The 17,631-nt window shown below is 39.2% G+C and overlaps 1 protein-coding gene across 2 annotated transcripts in view; it reads left to right on the top strand.

Annotated features, from left to right (window-relative positions):
• Positions 1–17,631, top strand: part of LOC100767916 (copine-8) — a 188,424-nt gene that overhangs the window by 64,183 nt on the left and 106,610 nt on the right. The window contains exon 6 of one of the 2 annotated variants that reach the window (XM_027396311.2): positions 16,785–16,861. The exons of the other annotated variant lie outside the window; for it this stretch is intronic. Coding sequence (XP_027252112.1) covers positions 16,785–16,861 — 77 coding nt within the window. The remainder of the gene's footprint in view (positions 1–16,784; positions 16,862–17,631) is intronic. 2 annotated transcript variants of the gene reach the window in all.

Below are 17,631 nucleotides of genomic sequence, written 5' to 3'. Positions count from 1 at the left end.
GAGATCAAAGCAAGGAGCAGGGTCTATTGGCTGTGTTTCTGCTGCTGCGGTAGATAGAATGCCTTGACAAACAGCAACTTAGAGTAGAAAGGAGCTTGTTTTGATTTATAGTTCTATAGGGAATGGCAGTAAAGACATGGCAGCAGGATTCTGAAGCAGGTTGAGTGCCAAAATGCAGAGTAATTGATCACATCTCACCCATGCACAGGAGGCAGGGGCAGTAGGACCAAACTGTGAAACCCTAAAGGCTGTCCCAGTGAAGTACTCTTCAACAAGGCTCCACTTCCCTCAAGATTCCATCACCCTTCCCAAAGGAAGCCACCAACTGGGGACCAATTGTTTGAATACATGAGCATATGAGGGACATTTACATTCAAACCATAATCTGAGGGCTGTGTCAGAAAGGGGTACAGCAATGTTATGAAAAGGATTCAGCGGGTTCAAGGTGAAATCAGCGCCTACAACTGTAGGATTAGCAGTCAACACTGGGAAGGCAGCAAGCTGCCTGCATCCTTTGTTATATCCTGTAAATAAAGTAGTTGGGCATATAATATCCACTATAGCTTAGAGAGAGCAATACTGTGATTCAAAGGAGAGAGAGGAACCAAGGAACTAATCACAATCTAGGAGATGGATTTGGGTAATAAAAATCACTCTTTCACTTTAGTTCACTAAAGGAGGTATAATATTTAATTGTGTATAAAGAACCTAGTAAAGTCATGTGAAGAAATAAAAAAAAAATCTAAGTGGTGACTTTTCTATAAATTAAAAAAAATGCTATAATATGCTGTTTCCTTTCCATCAGTAGAGGTCAGTGTGGTGGCCATGCTATTGGCTATTTATGATGACTGCATAGTATTGTGACTGGGCATTGAGGATGTGTTGCTCTTTATAATGAATTTGTAGTGTTGTGCCTTTTTATTGAGAATGACTTGTTCTCTATTGTAAGTTTGTAGCATTGTGCCTAGGCATCGTGAATGCTTTCGCTCTGTGATAGGGTCACAGCATCATGACTGGACATTGTGAATATGTTGCTCTCTATGATGGGTTCATAGCTTTGTGACTGGACATTGAGAATGTTTTCTCTCTATAATAGGCTCACAGCATTGTGACTGGGCATTGTGAATGTGTTTGCATAGCTTGGTATTAGAAATTTTCTAAATATTCTTGGAAGAAACAGAAAAGAGCCATAGCTTCTAGGTGTGATTGTTTTGTTGGAAAGAAAGAGTAGAAACACTCATTCACATGGATCAGGAGTATCTCAAGGATGTGAGGCAAGGCTTTGGATATTGGGTCAGAAAGTAGGAATGGATTGGAACAAGAGCCCATTTCTTCCCTGTCCTCCTGAGGACATGTGATTGTTCTCTTCAGTACCTTTTCTAAGCTCCTATTCTCCATAGGTCTGTGTTTACCCATTATCTTATACATGGGGAAGAGGCCTTCCTCCCTTTTATTGGGCATAGAATTGGTTACCATTTACCTGGGAAATAACTTCTGTATTTCTTGATTGTTTGTTTTAGTTCAAACTGCTAAATACCTGAGCAGTTAGAGACATTTCCATGAATGTTTGGAGCGTGTTTATGAAGATGCTAAAATTTAGTCTCCATCACCATAGTTGCCTTGCATTCAAAGAAGAAAGTATATGAGGTATATGTACCTCAGACATGACTGAATATATCTTCCTTCAGTAATCAGGGATTATTAGATATTATAATATAAAATATATGCCATATGGAATGTGTGATTGAACATTTGTTTCAAATGTTTCTTTTCTAGGAAAGTTTTCTTTTTCTCCTCACAAAATAGTTTCATGCTTCTCTCATCCTAAAATGCTTTGTGTGATTGAAAAGATGACTCGTCACTTAAGACTGTATACTGCTCTTGCAGAGGACCTCAGTTCTGCTCCCAGCACCCACATTGGATGGCTCACAACCATTGTAGATCCAGCTCCTTGGGGATCAAGACCCTCTGTTCTCTGTGTCAGCTGTACACACATACACCTTCCTCCACACAGATACATGCATGCATACATACATATGCATGTAATTATAAAAGTAATAAACCCTAAAGTTCACATTTTCAATTCAATACTTCTTTGCCCTCATAGTTCCTCTTCTACCCTCTGCTTCTCATCATTCATCTTTACTGGCCATCCTGGAATTCCATCCTGATTTCTTTCTTTACTTTGCTCTTTTCAACTAACTGGATCCTACTTTTATTTCTGAAACTACCTGATGTGATTAAGATAGTGACCACTTCCCTGTTGTCATCATATGTATCCTTATCCAATTGGACAGAACTAACCCTTATCTACCAGGAAATACTTATTTCCCCTAAATTGCATGGAAACCTTTCCCTCTAGATTCATCATAACCTAAAGTTTCTCTTCTGCCCCCACCCAGGTCTTAATATTAATGTCTTTCATGTTTTCCTTTGTATTTTTTATTAATCTCAGCTCACTGTGTAAAAGTTTCTTCAGGATAGGTCTCACATTGCTATGTCTGGTGAGATTCTGGAGTATCTGATTTTGAATTCACAAACCAACTCAATTTTCAATTTCTTGTTAAATATTTTCCCGTAAATATTCTACTGAAATCTAAGATCAAAAGCCTATACAGTTCATTATATTTCTAGTGCTGTCTTTGTTCTGTGGGAGCCTAATTCCTCCTTAATTTCCTCTTAAGACATTTAGTGCACTGTTAAACACTTCCCAACTCATGAATATTTGGCAAATGGTCAGTCTTTGTCATGGTAAAGGAAATCTTTTTGTCTTCTTGCTTTTCTTGCTGGTTCTTGTTACCATTCTCCTTAAATATTCCTTAACCTCTTGTAGTCCTCACAGTTTATATTATCTGAATACTCTTCATTACTGTATAAGATATTTAAAATATATTCTGGAGCCAGCAGATGGCCCAGCAGGTAAAGGTGCTTGCTGTTGGCCTGATAACCCTGAGTTTAGGTTCTAGGACCCACATGGTGAAGGAAAAAACCAACTCCCGAAGATTGTCCTTGAACCTTCATCTATAACCTCCACACATACAAACATAAATATACACATGTGCACACATCAAATACAATACACACACACACACACACCATGCACACATACACAACACACACACACACACACACACACACACACACACACACACACACACAATAAGTCCAATAATAATTTTAAAAACTGTATATTCAGTAGACAACACAAATGAGTTAATAAATGCCTGAGCCCCCAAGTGGGTAAAGCATGTCCAAAGCAGGAAGATATGTGGGTTAGAATTATTATAAGAATTTCTGGAGGTGATTACCTTGGGTGTCTTAGAAATTAATAATAGGAAATCTTTCTTATTTGAAAGCATTGAAGTACAGATTTTAGGTTAAAAAGCACATAGTGCATTCAACCCCAAGAAATTTATGATGCATTTCAAAGATCAGAGGAGCCAATCAGCAGGCTAGGTCTATCCCCAGAGAGATGATCCCTTAATAGCATAATTGTCTACCTGCCAACTGTGCAGAGTGAAATACTAACCAGAGTCATTTAGAAATACTGATAAGTGCACAAATCCCTAGATGGAATGAATTCACTTATTTGTTTTTGCAAACGGGATTTGATAGCAAATCATTTCTTGGAAACAGATTTTAAAATCTTTGTTGTTTAAATTTTAATTTTGAGTAACTTTGGAAGGACTTTCTTGTTAGAATGGTTTTGTTTGGCATCTGATAGTTAAGGATCTTGGGTTATAAATATTTTTTAGTAGGATGTGGTATCACATGCCTTTAATTCCAACCCTCAGGAAGTAGAAGTAGGTGGGTCTATCTGAATTTGAGGCCAGCTTGTTCTACCTAGAAAGGTCCAAGCTAGGCAGGGCCACACAGTCAAACTTTGACCCCCAAAGCAAAACAAGTCATCAGGGAGGATGGAGATAGAAAGTAGACCTATAGCTTGGTTTAGAATAGTCTTACATAAAACACCATCAGAATTCAAATGATTCTCTCTGGCAGTCGGAAAGTTTCCATAAGGGAAATGACTGGTTCTAGGTGAAGGGTGATAAAATCCAGGGTCTCATTTCATCATGTGATTGATTCTTGTTATGGTTCTCTGGATAAATACCTTTGCTAAAGTATTCTCTTCCTCAGGTGATAGGTAATGAGGATAAAATATCACATTCTCAAAAACACTTGTGAGCCCAGTCATCTTAATGTTGTTTGCAGAACTACATCCCAAACTTTCATTTATGTAGTTTAAGTTTGTCAGCTCAGCAGTCCACAAAAGGGTTAATAATAGGCTCATAGTTGGTGTGCCTAGGATTACTCTTGGTGTGCCAGACTATATGACATTAAAGCTGCACAACGTGTAACACTGCATAGCCAAGAGGCCAGCCAAAATGATTTGTTCTCTTGCTGGACTTCTGAAGGTGCACTGGTTTCCTTTGACCATCCATTGCTAATCTTCATTGCAGGCATCTGTAGTCTCTATTGTATTCCCTAACCATTATGCATGTAAACTTCTTCTTGTGGGTTACTTTTATTTCATAATTTTATTTGAAAATTAAATGCTTGGGCCATGAAATGTGCTTTCTCCTAGAAGTAGGTTCACAGATGGGACAAGGTTCTTTTGTTAGACTGTAAAATGAAGTGCAGTGATTGCTTTTCTCATCTCTGAGACTAAACACCTTCCAAAAGGAAACAAAATACCCGAAGAAAGTGATGTAAGCGAGGACAGTTGTTAGGGGCTCATGTTTGGTAGGAAGCAGTAGCAAGTTAGTTACATCATGGCAACTGACCTGGATGCAGAGAGCCTGAAGACAAATAGGTGCAGACACTACTTCTTCCAAGCCCATTCCCAGGAAAACTTTAGGGACCGCCCCCTAAAAGGTTCCATAACCTTGCAGGACAGAGCCACTGTGTGGAGACCAGTATTCAGATATGTGACACCTTGCGGAGCATTTCATATTAAAACCATAACACTAAATTAATCTACATATGATGTAATTTAATGTGTATATCTGTATAGCCATTTCAGCAGTAAATGTATTTTAGTCAACTCTTGCATTGAGAGCAGAGTGTGAATAGTTCAAAGAGTACCCCATCTCCAACAGGGCCACTGTGGAGGTAAAGTGGGCAGATTTACTCAGTGCACACAGATACAAACAAGTGATTAAAATGGATTCTTTTCCTTATAGCACATATACTGATAGATACTGAGGCCATAACACACACACACACACACACACACACACACACACACACACACACACACACACACACACAGAGAGAGAGAGAGAGAGAGAGAGAGAGAGAGAGAGAGAGAGAGAGAGACAGACAGACAGACAGACAGACAGACAGAGAGAAAGAGACACAGAGAGAAAGAGATATGAGCAACAAGCTGAGATTCCTCTCTTCCAGGCAGTGGGGCTGTACTGTCATTCTCATGGCTGTGTCCTGATTGAGTATATAGTTTACAAGAGTGGGGGGGGGAAGCTACTGTAAATTTTGGTAAGACAGCATTCTAGTTCAAAAAGGAAACAGCAATACAAAGTTGTTGAGGCAGGAAGGATTGTAGTATGCTGCTGTGGCCATCTGTAAATGTTGATGACAGCCTGAAGATTCCATTTGAAAGGGGCATATAAATTTGGGATGCAGAGATTTATAGGCCATGCTTCTAAAGGTTTCGAGTTTTGTTGTTGTATGCTACCGGAGGGCGATGTGATTTGATTTATGCATTTAAACGATGTGTGCCTGCTGGAGTGAAGAATGAGGTCAGAGAAGCAAGATTGGAATTAAGGATAACAGTTATGAATCTGTCATAATTTGACTGCATGAGTCACATTTGACAATTAAAGCCACTGAAGTGGCAAAAGCCATCCCATCTGGAATATATTATGGCTGTTTGATTACTGATGAATTCCCTGTTAGATGTAAAATAAACATTGTGTGGCTCTCTTGAGTATTGGTGAGAGAACCTGGAGAATTGGTAAATAGTGAACTGCAGAAGTGACTGAGGCCAGGGATAAGAAGTGAGGGACATATAGTGAAGAGATTTTTGAGTTGAGATTCCCAAGTAAGCTCCCAAATGCAGACACTGGCTAGGTGATGTTCAAAGACTAGAGGTGCCGGGGTCTGGAAAACACCAACCAAGAGACTTAGGAATTTGGGACTTTAAAAAGAATAAATGTGGAGAAAATAAGATGACAGGTTCATGAGGGAACTAAAGCCTTTAGATATCCTGTAGAGGAAGCTTAGCCAGAGTCACCATATTCTATTTTTCCCCTCTTTTTTAAAATTAATTTTTATTTCAATTAAAAAGAATCTTATTTTACATACCAATCCCAGTTCCCTCTCCCCCCTGTCCTCCTATTCCTCCCACCATCCCCCCATTCCACTCCCCATCCTCTCTTCAGGAAGGATGAGGCCTCCCATGTGAGATCATCAAAGTCTGTCACATCGTTTCCAGCAGGACCTAAGCCCTTCCCCATGTATCTAGGCTGAGAAAGTATCCCTCCATGGGGAATGGACTCCCAAAGCCCATTCGGGCTCTAGGGATAAACACTGGCTCCATTGCCAGAGACCCCATAGACTGCCCAAGCCCCCAATTGACAACCATGTTCAGGGGATCTGGTTTGGTCTTATGCAGGTTCCACAGCTGTCTGTGAGCTCCCACTTGCTCAGGTCAGTTGTTTCTGTGCGTTTCCTCAACATGGTCTTGATCCTGTTGCTCATCACTCCTGCCTCTCCACAACTGGATTCCAGGAGTTGAGCTCAGTGCTTAGCTTTGAATCTCTGCTTCTGCTTCCATCAGCTACTGGATGAAGGCTCTATGATGGCATTTAAGGGAGTCATCAATCACATTATAGGGGAAGAGCATTTAAGGTAGCCTCTCCACTATTGCTTAGATTCTTAGGTGGGATCATCTTTGTTGATTCCTGGGAATTTCCTGACAGCCAGATTTCTCATTATGCCCATAATGTCTCCCACTATTGAGGTATCTTCTTTTCTTGCTGTTCTCTTTCTTCCCTCAACTCAACCTTCCTGACCCCTCATGTTCTCCTCCCCCTGCCCTTCTCCCCTCCTTTTTCTCCTACCTCCCCACTCTGCTCCCAATTTACTCAGGAGGTCTTGTCCCTTTCCCCTTCTCTAGTGGACCTTGTATATATTTCTAGGGTCCTCCTTGTTTCCTAGCTTCTCTGGTGGTGTGGATTTTAGGCTGGTTATCCTTTGCTCTATGTCTAATATCCACTTATAAGTGAGTACATACCATGTTTGTCTTTCAGTGTCTGGGTTACCTTACTCAGGATAGTTTCTTCTAGTTCCATCCATTTGCCTATGAATTTCAAGATGTCATTGTTTTTTGGTTTGTTTGTTTGTTTTCTCCCACTGAGTAGTACTCCATTGTGTAAATGTACCACATTTTCTCTATCCATTCTTCAGTTGAGGGGCATCTAGGTTGCTTCCAGGTTCTGTCTATTACAAACAGTGCTGCTATGAACACAGTTGAGCAGATGTCCTTGTGGTATGGGAGGTACTCTTGAATGAGTTGTCACAGGAGACCACTTACTAAACATAACACCAGTAGCACAAACACTGAGAGGAAAAATTAATAAATGGAACCTCCTGAAACTGAGAAGCTTCTATAAGGCAAAGGACACAGTCAACAAGACAAAATGGTAGCCTACAGAATGGGAAAAGATCTTCACCAACCCCACATTTGACAGAGGACTGATTCCATAATATACAAAGAACTCAAGAAGCTAGTCACTAAAATACCAAATAGTCCAATTACAAAGTGGGGTACAGAACTAAATAGGAAATCAGTATGGCGATTTCTCAGAAAAATGGGAATCAGTATACCACAAGATCCAGCAATTCCACTCTTAGGCATATACCCAAAAGAAGAACATTCATACAACAAGGACATCTGTTCAACTATATTCATAGCAGCATTAGTAATATCCAGAACCTGGAAGCAACCTAGATGCCCCCCAATTGAAGAATGAATAGCAAAAATATGGTACATTTACACAATGGAGTACTGCTCAATGAAAAAAAAAATAATGGAATATGAAATTCGCAGGCAAATGGATGGAACTAGAAGAGACCATTTTGAGTGAGGTAACCTAGTCACAAAAAGACAAACATGGTATGCACTCACTCATATATGGATTTTACACATAGAGCAAAGGATTACCAGCCTATAATGCACACCACAAGAGAAGCTAGGCAACAAAGATGACTCTAAAAGGGACAGACATGGTCCCCCGGAGAAGGGGAAAGGGACAGGATCTCCTGAGCAAATTGGGGGGAGGGGAGAGGGGGAAGAGGAGAGGGAGCTAGGAGAAAGAGAAGGGGAGAAGAGGAGGGGTGAGGAGGACATAAGGGAGCAGGAAGGTTGTGTAGGGGAAAGAATAGATACCATAAGAGAGGGAGCCATTATAGGTTTAAAGATACCATAAGAGAGGGAGCCATTATAGGTTTAAAGAGAAATCAGACATGAGGGAAATGTCCAGAGATCTACAAGGATGACACCAACTAACCATCTAAGCAACAAAGGAAAGGCTACCTTAAATGCCCTCCCCTGATAACAAGATTGATGACTAACTTATATTCCATCCTAGAGCCTTCATCCAGCAGCTAATGGAAGTAGAAGCAGATACCCACAGCTAAAAACTGAACTGAACTTGATTCCAGTCGCAGAGAAGGAGGAGTGATGAACAAAGCAGTCAAGACCATGACAGTGAAACCCACAGAAACAGCTGACCTGAACAAGGGGGAGCTCTTGGCCCCCAGACTGATCACTGGGAAACCAGTATGGAACTGATTCAGACCCCATGAATGTGGGTGTCAGTGAGGAAGCCTCAGAAATATATGGGGCCTCTTGTAGTAGATCAGAACTTATCCCTAGGATAGGAATGGACTTTGGGAGTCAGTTTCACATAGAGGGATACTCCCTCAGCCTAGACACATGGGGGAGGGCCTAGGCCCTATCCCAAAGGATATGATAGACTCTGAAGACTGCCCCCCACCATTGAAGGGCCTCACTCTCCTTGGGGAGCAGAAATGGTATTGGATAGGAAGGGTGTTAGTGGGGAGGCAGGGGAGGAGGGGGGAGGGAATGGGGATTGACATGTAAAACAATCTTGTTTCTAATTTAAATAAAAAATTTAAAGAGAGAGTTCTCAATAGAGGAATCTCAAATGGCTGAAAGGCACTTAAGAAATTGCTCAACATGCCTTAGCTGTCAGGGAAATGTAAATCAAAACCACTCTGATGTATCCTCTTATACCTGTCAGAATGGCTAAAATCAAAAATACCAATGACAATTTATGCTGGAGAGGTTGTGGAGAAAGGGGAACACTCCTCCATTGCTGGTGGGAATGCAAACTTGTACAGCCACTTTGGAAATCAGTATGGAGGTTTCTCAGGAAAATGAGAAACAGTCTACCTCAAGATCCAGCAATTCCACTCTCAGCCATATACCCAGAAAGAATCACCATTTTCGAAGCTTGTTACTACATGCCACTGCTGGCTCCAGCCCTTCGATCATTTACCCTGCGCTAGGCTGGAGATCAGTCTACTTCCTTGTTTGCTCTGCTCCACCCCCCAGCATCTCTGCTTCCTTTTCCTGGAGTAACCATATACATTGTTGTCCTAGGAACAATGTTGCTCTTGGCAGTTTTCTACTGACAAGCTTCTGTCTCAAATATTTACATTTTTTCTCATTCCATTAATTGGTTACTTTTTGAGGATTTTATCCATGAGCATATGGTATTTGCATCTTTTCTACTCTCTTTGCTCCTCTAATTCCTTCTGGTCCTGAACCTTTCAGATACTTAGAAGGTATTTATTTTAAAACATTTCTCCATTTCCTCCTCCTCCCTCCAATGCCTCCATATCTTTATCTCCACTCCCTCTCAAATTCATGGCCTCTTTTTCTTTTCTTTTTTTAATTATTATTTTTTCATTTATTTTACTTACTGACCAAGGCTTCCCACTCTCCTACCCTCCTCTCCTCCCTGTCTCTCCTCCCACCTTCCTTCTATTCCCAACCTCACTCCATCCATTCTTCCTCCATCTCTGTTCAGAAAGAGATAGGACTACCATGGGATTCAATAAAGCATGACACATCAATTGAGGCAGCACACTACTGTGTGTGTGTGTGTGTGTGTGTGTGTGTGTGTGTGTGTATGTGTGTGAACACACACATCTGTTAATAAATATATTAACAGTGCCAAGTGCTGTTTAGTGTTGCTTGTATGCATACATTTTTAGTGCTTACCACTTGGTATTAAATAACCATTTAAGAGGTTTATTCTGAGGATGAATAACTCTCTCTCTCTCTCTCTCTCTCTCTCTCTCTCTCTCTTTCTTTCTCTAGGCAACTGATAATTGCCTGTAGCTCTTGATCTATTGATAAGACATGGCTAGATTTCCCCAATTCCAGTTCACATGTCATCCCATGTCATTTTTCAGGTTTTCTATTGTATAGCTAGCTGTACTGTTGGGATTTCATAGGTACAGCTTTGCTGACATATACAGAACACAATCTCACAGCAGATTTCCTTTTCTATTGGCTCTGACAATCTTTTTGTCCCCTCTCTGCAATGTTCCCTGAGCCTTAGGTGTAGGATTTGTGGCAATAGCAATTGGGATGGGTACCCCTTGGGCAGTTGATTTTTGCATTTTGACCAGTTTGTGGCTTTCTGTAATAGTCTACATCTGCTGGGGGTTGGTAGGGAGGAACCTTCATTCATAAAGAGTTGGGAGCAAATGTACTGTCACTTTCCTAAACCAGTGTAACTCCTAATTCCATTTTTAATTACTTACCTTATACCCACAGATGAGTGTAACTCTCCAATACTTTTTTGTTCACCATTAATAATCTTCATCTAACTGTCCCCCATGTTATCCTCTGATGTCCGGAGAATAAAAAGCTTTCTGATTCATGTAAGATGATAAGATCTAGCCTTATAAACATGCTTAAAGTGTTTATGGTTGATATGTAGGCTAGGTTTCCTATCTCCATGTTTGTAAACTCTAGAATCTGCCTTAGACTCTTGAATCATACCTGGAATTACTACCTGATCTCAGCTGAATGATTGTTACTTTATTACTCATTAATTTACATGAGATAGGATGGTTTGTGTGGAGAATTGGCTCTTATCCAGGACTTCGTATCAACAGAGGTCCTACTGATAATATTACATGATTAATATTATCACTTAGCAACACTAAAGTATTTCATACTTGACACTTATTAGTATTTCATAGAAGTCTTAGTCTTCTAGTTATTGGCATGCCAGCTGTCTGCATGATATATTTCAAACAGTTTTGTTGAGAAACTAGTGTTTTACTGAAGATAATGTGTTTCCAGGAGTTACCATTTTACACATGAAATTTCTTCGATTTGTGAATTGCATTGCTTTTAAAGTGTATATTATATATGTGTCATGATTTTTAAAATGGGTTGGCTTTAATCAGTAACTGCCAATTTGATGACACCTTAATTTCTATTCAGTGGCCTTAATTAATTGCCTTAATTTGCACTCTTAGAATGACAAAATATTTTGAACATCCTAACTTCAAAAATGAAGTTAGGTGGGGAAATTTTTCAAACTTTTCTTTGTAAGTTAGTTTATAAGTTCTTTTTTTTGTTTCTTTTCTTTTCTTTTTTTTTTGTTTTTGGTTTTTTGTTTTTTGAGACAGGGTTTCTCTGTGTAGCTTTGGAGCCTATCCTGGCACTCGCTCTGGAGACCAAGCTGGCCTCAAACTCACAGAGATCTGCCTGCCTCTGCCTCCCGAGTGCTGGGATTAAAGGCTTGCACCACCAACACCCGACTTAGAAGTTCTTATTAGAGCATTGGAAAAATTAACTTCTATGGTTCATCAATGTTCTTTTACTAAATGTAAAAATCCTGGATTTGATGGTGGAAAAAGCTGTCTGTCTCTATTATTAAACTGACAAATAATTTCTACTGAAATATTGATTCCATTTGTTTTTGAGCTTTCTCATCTCCCAAATTATATGACTGTTCCAGTAATTATTTAAAAATGAAGAACCATTACTGAAATAATACTTGGTTTGGTTATTAAAAGTAGTTTGAATGCAGTGTATGATATAACTAACACTTCATTCTTCTTAGTGATGGATATGATTTCTAGAAGTTAAATAGATAGAAATGAGGTTTGAAATATTAGAAGGACATTCCAGCAATAGATTTTAGCAAGTAATGACAGTGATACCATCTTTATGGACAGGAATTTTGTTTCAATTTTACCACATTAAGTTAAAATACTACAAATGCAAGACATTTCTGTCACTCATTTCTTTCTTTGACTATTTGTATAGATGTGTACAAATTAGCTAATTAGAGCTCAGAAATGGATAAAAAGCAAATGATGACTCATGTGAAGAAATCTAATGGTTGACTCATGAACCATAGGCTGATCCCAATTGATTTGTTGAATTAAAGTGGACTATCAACACAACAACTGAATGTCTTTTAACTTAAATTACATATTAATTAGGGATATTGTGTATTTAGGTATGCATCAGTCATTGATAAGGTAGGAAAACTATTTCCAAGTTATCTTTCGTAGAACCATTGAGAGAAAGAGATCATTCTATGAGATGCTTATGAAGTTGCTTATTATTAGGTTTTTGATGTGTTATAGGTGTCAGGAGTGTAAAATTCAGAAACAATACTTCTGGTTTTCTTGTACCAGTGTTTTCAAAAACATCCTTTTGCATGTGTGTGCCTATATGTACAATATGTAGGATGAGTTAGTGTGTAAGACACACCTGCATTGTGTTATGGCATTTATGGTGACTTCCCATGTCTGCAGAGTGGAACTGGAAGTGAAGCTATTTTATTTAGATAGTTAGAATATCCCAGTGTTGAATTCTTGTAGCAAGTAAGGCATTATGAGTATATAATAATATTTTATCCAAGGGGATAAGAGGGTTATGTTTCAGATAGCTATTCCAATTGCTTTGCATATATTATCTACAGATATTTTCTTAAATAATCTTCCCAGGAGTCCATGAAGTAGGAATTATTATGTTAACTTTATAGATTGGACTACTGAGGTATAGAGACACTGGTACATGTTTCAGTTTGGGTATAAGTGCAGAAAACAGAGACCTTCATGATTCTATGTACTATAATCTCAGTGTGTGTGTGTGTGTGTGTGTGTGTGTGTGTGTGTGTGTGTGAGAGAGAGAGAGAGAGAGAGAGAGAGAGAAAGAGACAGACAGACAGACAGACAGACAGACAGACAGACAGACAGACAGAAAGACAGACCTAGAGAGATTAACAAGCTTTGTTGTCAACTGCCAGGTCACAAATAACAACACAAAGACTTCTTGTTAATTATGAAAGCTTGGCCTTAGCTTAGGCTTGTCCCACTAACTCTTATAACTTAAATTAACCCATTTATATTAGTCAATGTTTTTCCTTGTCATTTTTACCTTTATTTCATTCTTTATGACTGACGCTCTCTATGTCTCATAGGCACCATCTAATGGGACCTAGATTCATCTTCCACTTTCTCTTTCCCTCTACCTGGAAGTCCCACCTATACTTCCTGCCTAGCTATTGACTGTTCAGCTTTTTATTACACCAATCACAGCAATACATTTTCACACAGTATACAAGCATCCCACCACAAGAGAGATTCAAATAAATCAAAAAAACATTAGTATTTGTTCCCAAAAAGACATAATCAGCTTTGCTGCAAAGTGAGTTTCTCTTTAGTATTTAAATTTATTTTCTTATTTATTTATTTATTTATTTATTTATTTATTTATTTATTTATTGTGTGTGCTTGCATGGGTGTGCATGTGTGCATGTACCATAGTGTGTGCCTGTTGGAGGACAGCTGACATGAGTTATTTCCCTCTTACTGCCCTATGGGTCCCAGGGATTTATTGGCTGCAAGCGCCCTCTGAGCCATCTCAGTTTCCAGAGCTTCCTACTCATATTTGTAGAATTTCTAATGCTCAGGGCAGACACTTAATACATATAGAGGATGTAGACAAGTATGAAGCTACAATACAGAATAAAATTTAGGCCAACAGATCAGTAAATATTCATATTTTAGAAATAATTGAAATAATAAATCATAGAATAAAGAATGTTATGCTGTGTGGAGATCTAAAAAAGAAGAGAGAAACTAATATGTTTGTGTGTAATCAGCAGAACCCTGGTTGCAGGGACTTGGAGTCATTTAGTTATAACAAATCTAGATGCAGATTGCTGTGGAAATAATGTGAGCATGTACACTGGCTATCTGCTACTTTTTATTCTTATTGTTATTTAATCCCTTCCACTCTCTCCCCTCCTTCTCTTTTTATCACTCTTATTAGCTCTGGCAGCAGCCATATTGAATATAATAGTTGGATACACTTTAAATTTCAATGAATCCTAGGTATGAACAGAATGGTTTTCATACATTATGAAACTGTTATTTAAAGAATGAGTTTAACAGACATCTACTGTTTTCATGGCCATTTGGGGGAGAAAGCAGTAGCCATTATCGTATCATACATTAAACTATTTCTCAGCTGCCTGAGATTCTCTAGGCTAGATTTGGTCTGTAGGGGCTAGAATTATAGAAGGGACTGCATTTATTCTTGGAAATAGCATTACAACCTAATTATAATGATTCCACAACTGGGTCACAGCACCAGCATAAGATGCAGTGAGACAATTTGTGGTGTGGTTTGTTTTTATTTCCATCTCTATGTACAGCCAAAAAATACCTAAAAATACCCACTGAAAGACACTAATTATTTACACATGAGTGTACTGTAAGATGCATAGCAGATGTGAGCCATTAAGCCAGCTAAAACACACATTGAATAGAAGTTTCCCACCCCGTGACTGCTTAGTAAATATCATGTGTTGACTTTTGCTCTGTGGGTAGTGAATGTGTTGCTTGATACAGACAGTACAGACACAGAAATGCAGAACAAACCCAGGGAGGCTGTAAATATGGGGCAGAATAAGGAAACTGGAAGAATATTTGTAGGTTCATGTTGCAGTGCACATTTTCTTGATTTTATTTTTATTTTCTTTCTGCGAAGCAATAATGATGCTCCTGTGTTTGCTGGTGGGTATGTAGGGTGGTATCTATTTCTATTTTGTTCTTTTGTGCAATAGCATACAGCTTTTTACTGAGTCTAAGTATCCCATTGACCAAATCCATTTAGCATGTTTTTGCAGCAGCTCCTTGACAGAAATATTTTTAGTAAACAGTTCTAGAATGTTCCATAAAGGTTTTGCTGCCGCTACTCAGCAGAACAATGATTTTCCAAATACCAAGCATTTGGAAAGGCAAGGATTCAGCTCTAGGTAGCTTTAGGTTTATTCAACTCCCATATTTTAAATATATATGCTAATGATATGCAACTTAAATATGGATTTAACTGTTAATAATTACAACAAGGATTTACATTGTTTTGCATACTTAGAAACTAATTCAAAAGGTCTTGTGTTTTTAAAATAGTACATCCCTCTCTCAGTCACCAAGTTCTAGATTTAGGGTGAATTTTTAAGTCTCTGGGCTGCTTCCCACCCCATACAGAGAGAGTTGACCAAATCTGTTTCCCACCACTCATTGCAACCTTGGCTTGGGTCTTAGCACTTAGAATAATAGTAGCAATTGTAGTCTCCTCCTGAATGCAGAGTCTTTCCTGTCATAATCTCATAAGCTGGTACTAGATGCATGGGGTCTCGATGCTCTGCACTGATTGTGTCCCTTCACTGGCCAAAGCTATCTGGTTGCTTTCAGTTGTTGAACCAAGAGAGTTCCTCAAGGTCCCAGCTCTTCACCTACATTTCTTCCCTTTACTTTGAGTTCCTTTCTTTGCTCACCTCTTATGTACTGATAGTCTGATATTTTCTCCAGGGCTAACAGTTCAGTCTGACCCCACCTGCTTCTCCAGGCTCACTTCCTAGTCTAACATGGGGCTTTGTCTCCTGCTTGGACTTAGGACACCATCTGCCTTGCTTTACCTGCACTGAGTAATGAGGGATTTTATTTCTCAGCTTGTTGGCCTCATGTGTATCTGCAGCTCTTCTCACTGGCTAGAAGTAGAGGCAGCATGACTAGACCTAGTACCCCAGTGAACCTTGAATTCATCTTCTGGGTTTTCATTATGGTTCTGAGCAAGTTGCTTTCTTCAAGCCTCAGTTCTCTTATCTATACAATGGGGCCAGTAGTAGCTTACAATCGTGAGTTGGCTTTTTTCTTTTTTCTTTGAAAAGTCATTTCTCTGAAACTCTAGTGAACTCAGTATCACACCTTGTACATTTAACAAGCAGATTTACCGAGTCTTTTTTTTTCATAAAAATAAAACTTTGTATTTGATGTCTGTACATCATTCACTGGGCTTCCTTTGGGCTATTCAATGCACAGAGCTCCTCCCTCCAGAGCTTTTAGGATAGCACAGACTTCTGAAGCATCTGGGCATCCTGGATCATGGGGCTTCCATTCTGTGTTCTCAGTGCATATATATAGATGGTAGCAGGGCCCCTGCCTTATCGTCTTGTGACTTATAGTACCTGGAAGCCCAAACTAACAAACTGGCTCTGTGACTAAAGTGTGAAATTGCATATGAAATTGGAGGAAAGTGGCATGGTAAAAACCAATTCATATTGGGCTTATTTTTAGAATTGAGAATTCTGTATTTTGGTAATGGAAAAAAAATGCAAAAGTGATGCACAAGATATCTACTGCATAACAGTCTGGGAACTTATGAGCTTTAATCCTTTTATCTATTTTAGGACTTTCTGGGACAAGTGTTTTGTACATTGGGGGAGATTGTTGGTTCACAGGGAAGTCGTCTGGAAAAGCCAATAGTGTAAGTACTTTTTAATTCAGACAGTGACATGTCAACTCTGGCATTTCTATATTAGCTGTTTGGAACTCATGAATATATGGTTGTAGAACAAAATAGGTTTTAAAATTTTTCTGGGAATTTTCTCTTCCAGTAACTAATTTTGACATAAAGAATATATTTCAGCTTCCATATGCTACGCAAAAAATTTCAAAAACCAAATTGATTAGTTTTGAAATGTACTGTATTCTTTTTGTTTATGTTGTTAGATTTAATACTTATGGAAAATAAATTGACTTCTTCAAGTCAGGATGTATGTGTAGCTCTACTTTCAAATACTTTGTTCAATAAATGTGCTTTTGATTATTGAAATTTTAATAGTTAATTGCTACATTACTTTCCCTGGGGGGAGCTGATACACACAATTATGTTCACTCCAATAGAGCATCCATGACAAACCAAAGAAGTGATTGCATCCAAATGCAGTGCAATGAACCAATGAGTTTATTGAGCATATACATGGGTTAGGGGTAATTTACAGATGGACTGTCAGTGAGCCCCAAACTGTTGCACCACTGGGAAGTCCCACCTCAGCAGGAGTGGTAGCCAACTGAATGCTGTACCAGTTCCTGTTCATCTAACACCTTCCAAGGCCACCTGCAGCTGGAGCAGCAGTGTGTGTATCTTGTGGGGCCAGGGGAGGTGGCTGGTGTCCTCAGAGAAGGTCATTCACAGTGGTCCCCTCCTTCCAGGAGGAGAGACCAGCAGACCAGTTCCTGTTCTGGTGGCTACTC

The sequence above is a fragment of the Cricetulus griseus genome, chromosome 2 (assembly GCF_003668045.3).
Source record: "Cricetulus griseus strain 17A/GY chromosome 2, alternate assembly CriGri-PICRH-1.0, whole genome shotgun sequence".
Taxonomy (NCBI): domain Eukaryota; kingdom Metazoa; phylum Chordata; class Mammalia; order Rodentia; family Cricetidae; genus Cricetulus; species Cricetulus griseus.
The sequence above is the reverse complement of the archived record's forward strand: the minus strand, read 5'-3'. Positions and strand labels throughout refer to the sequence as shown.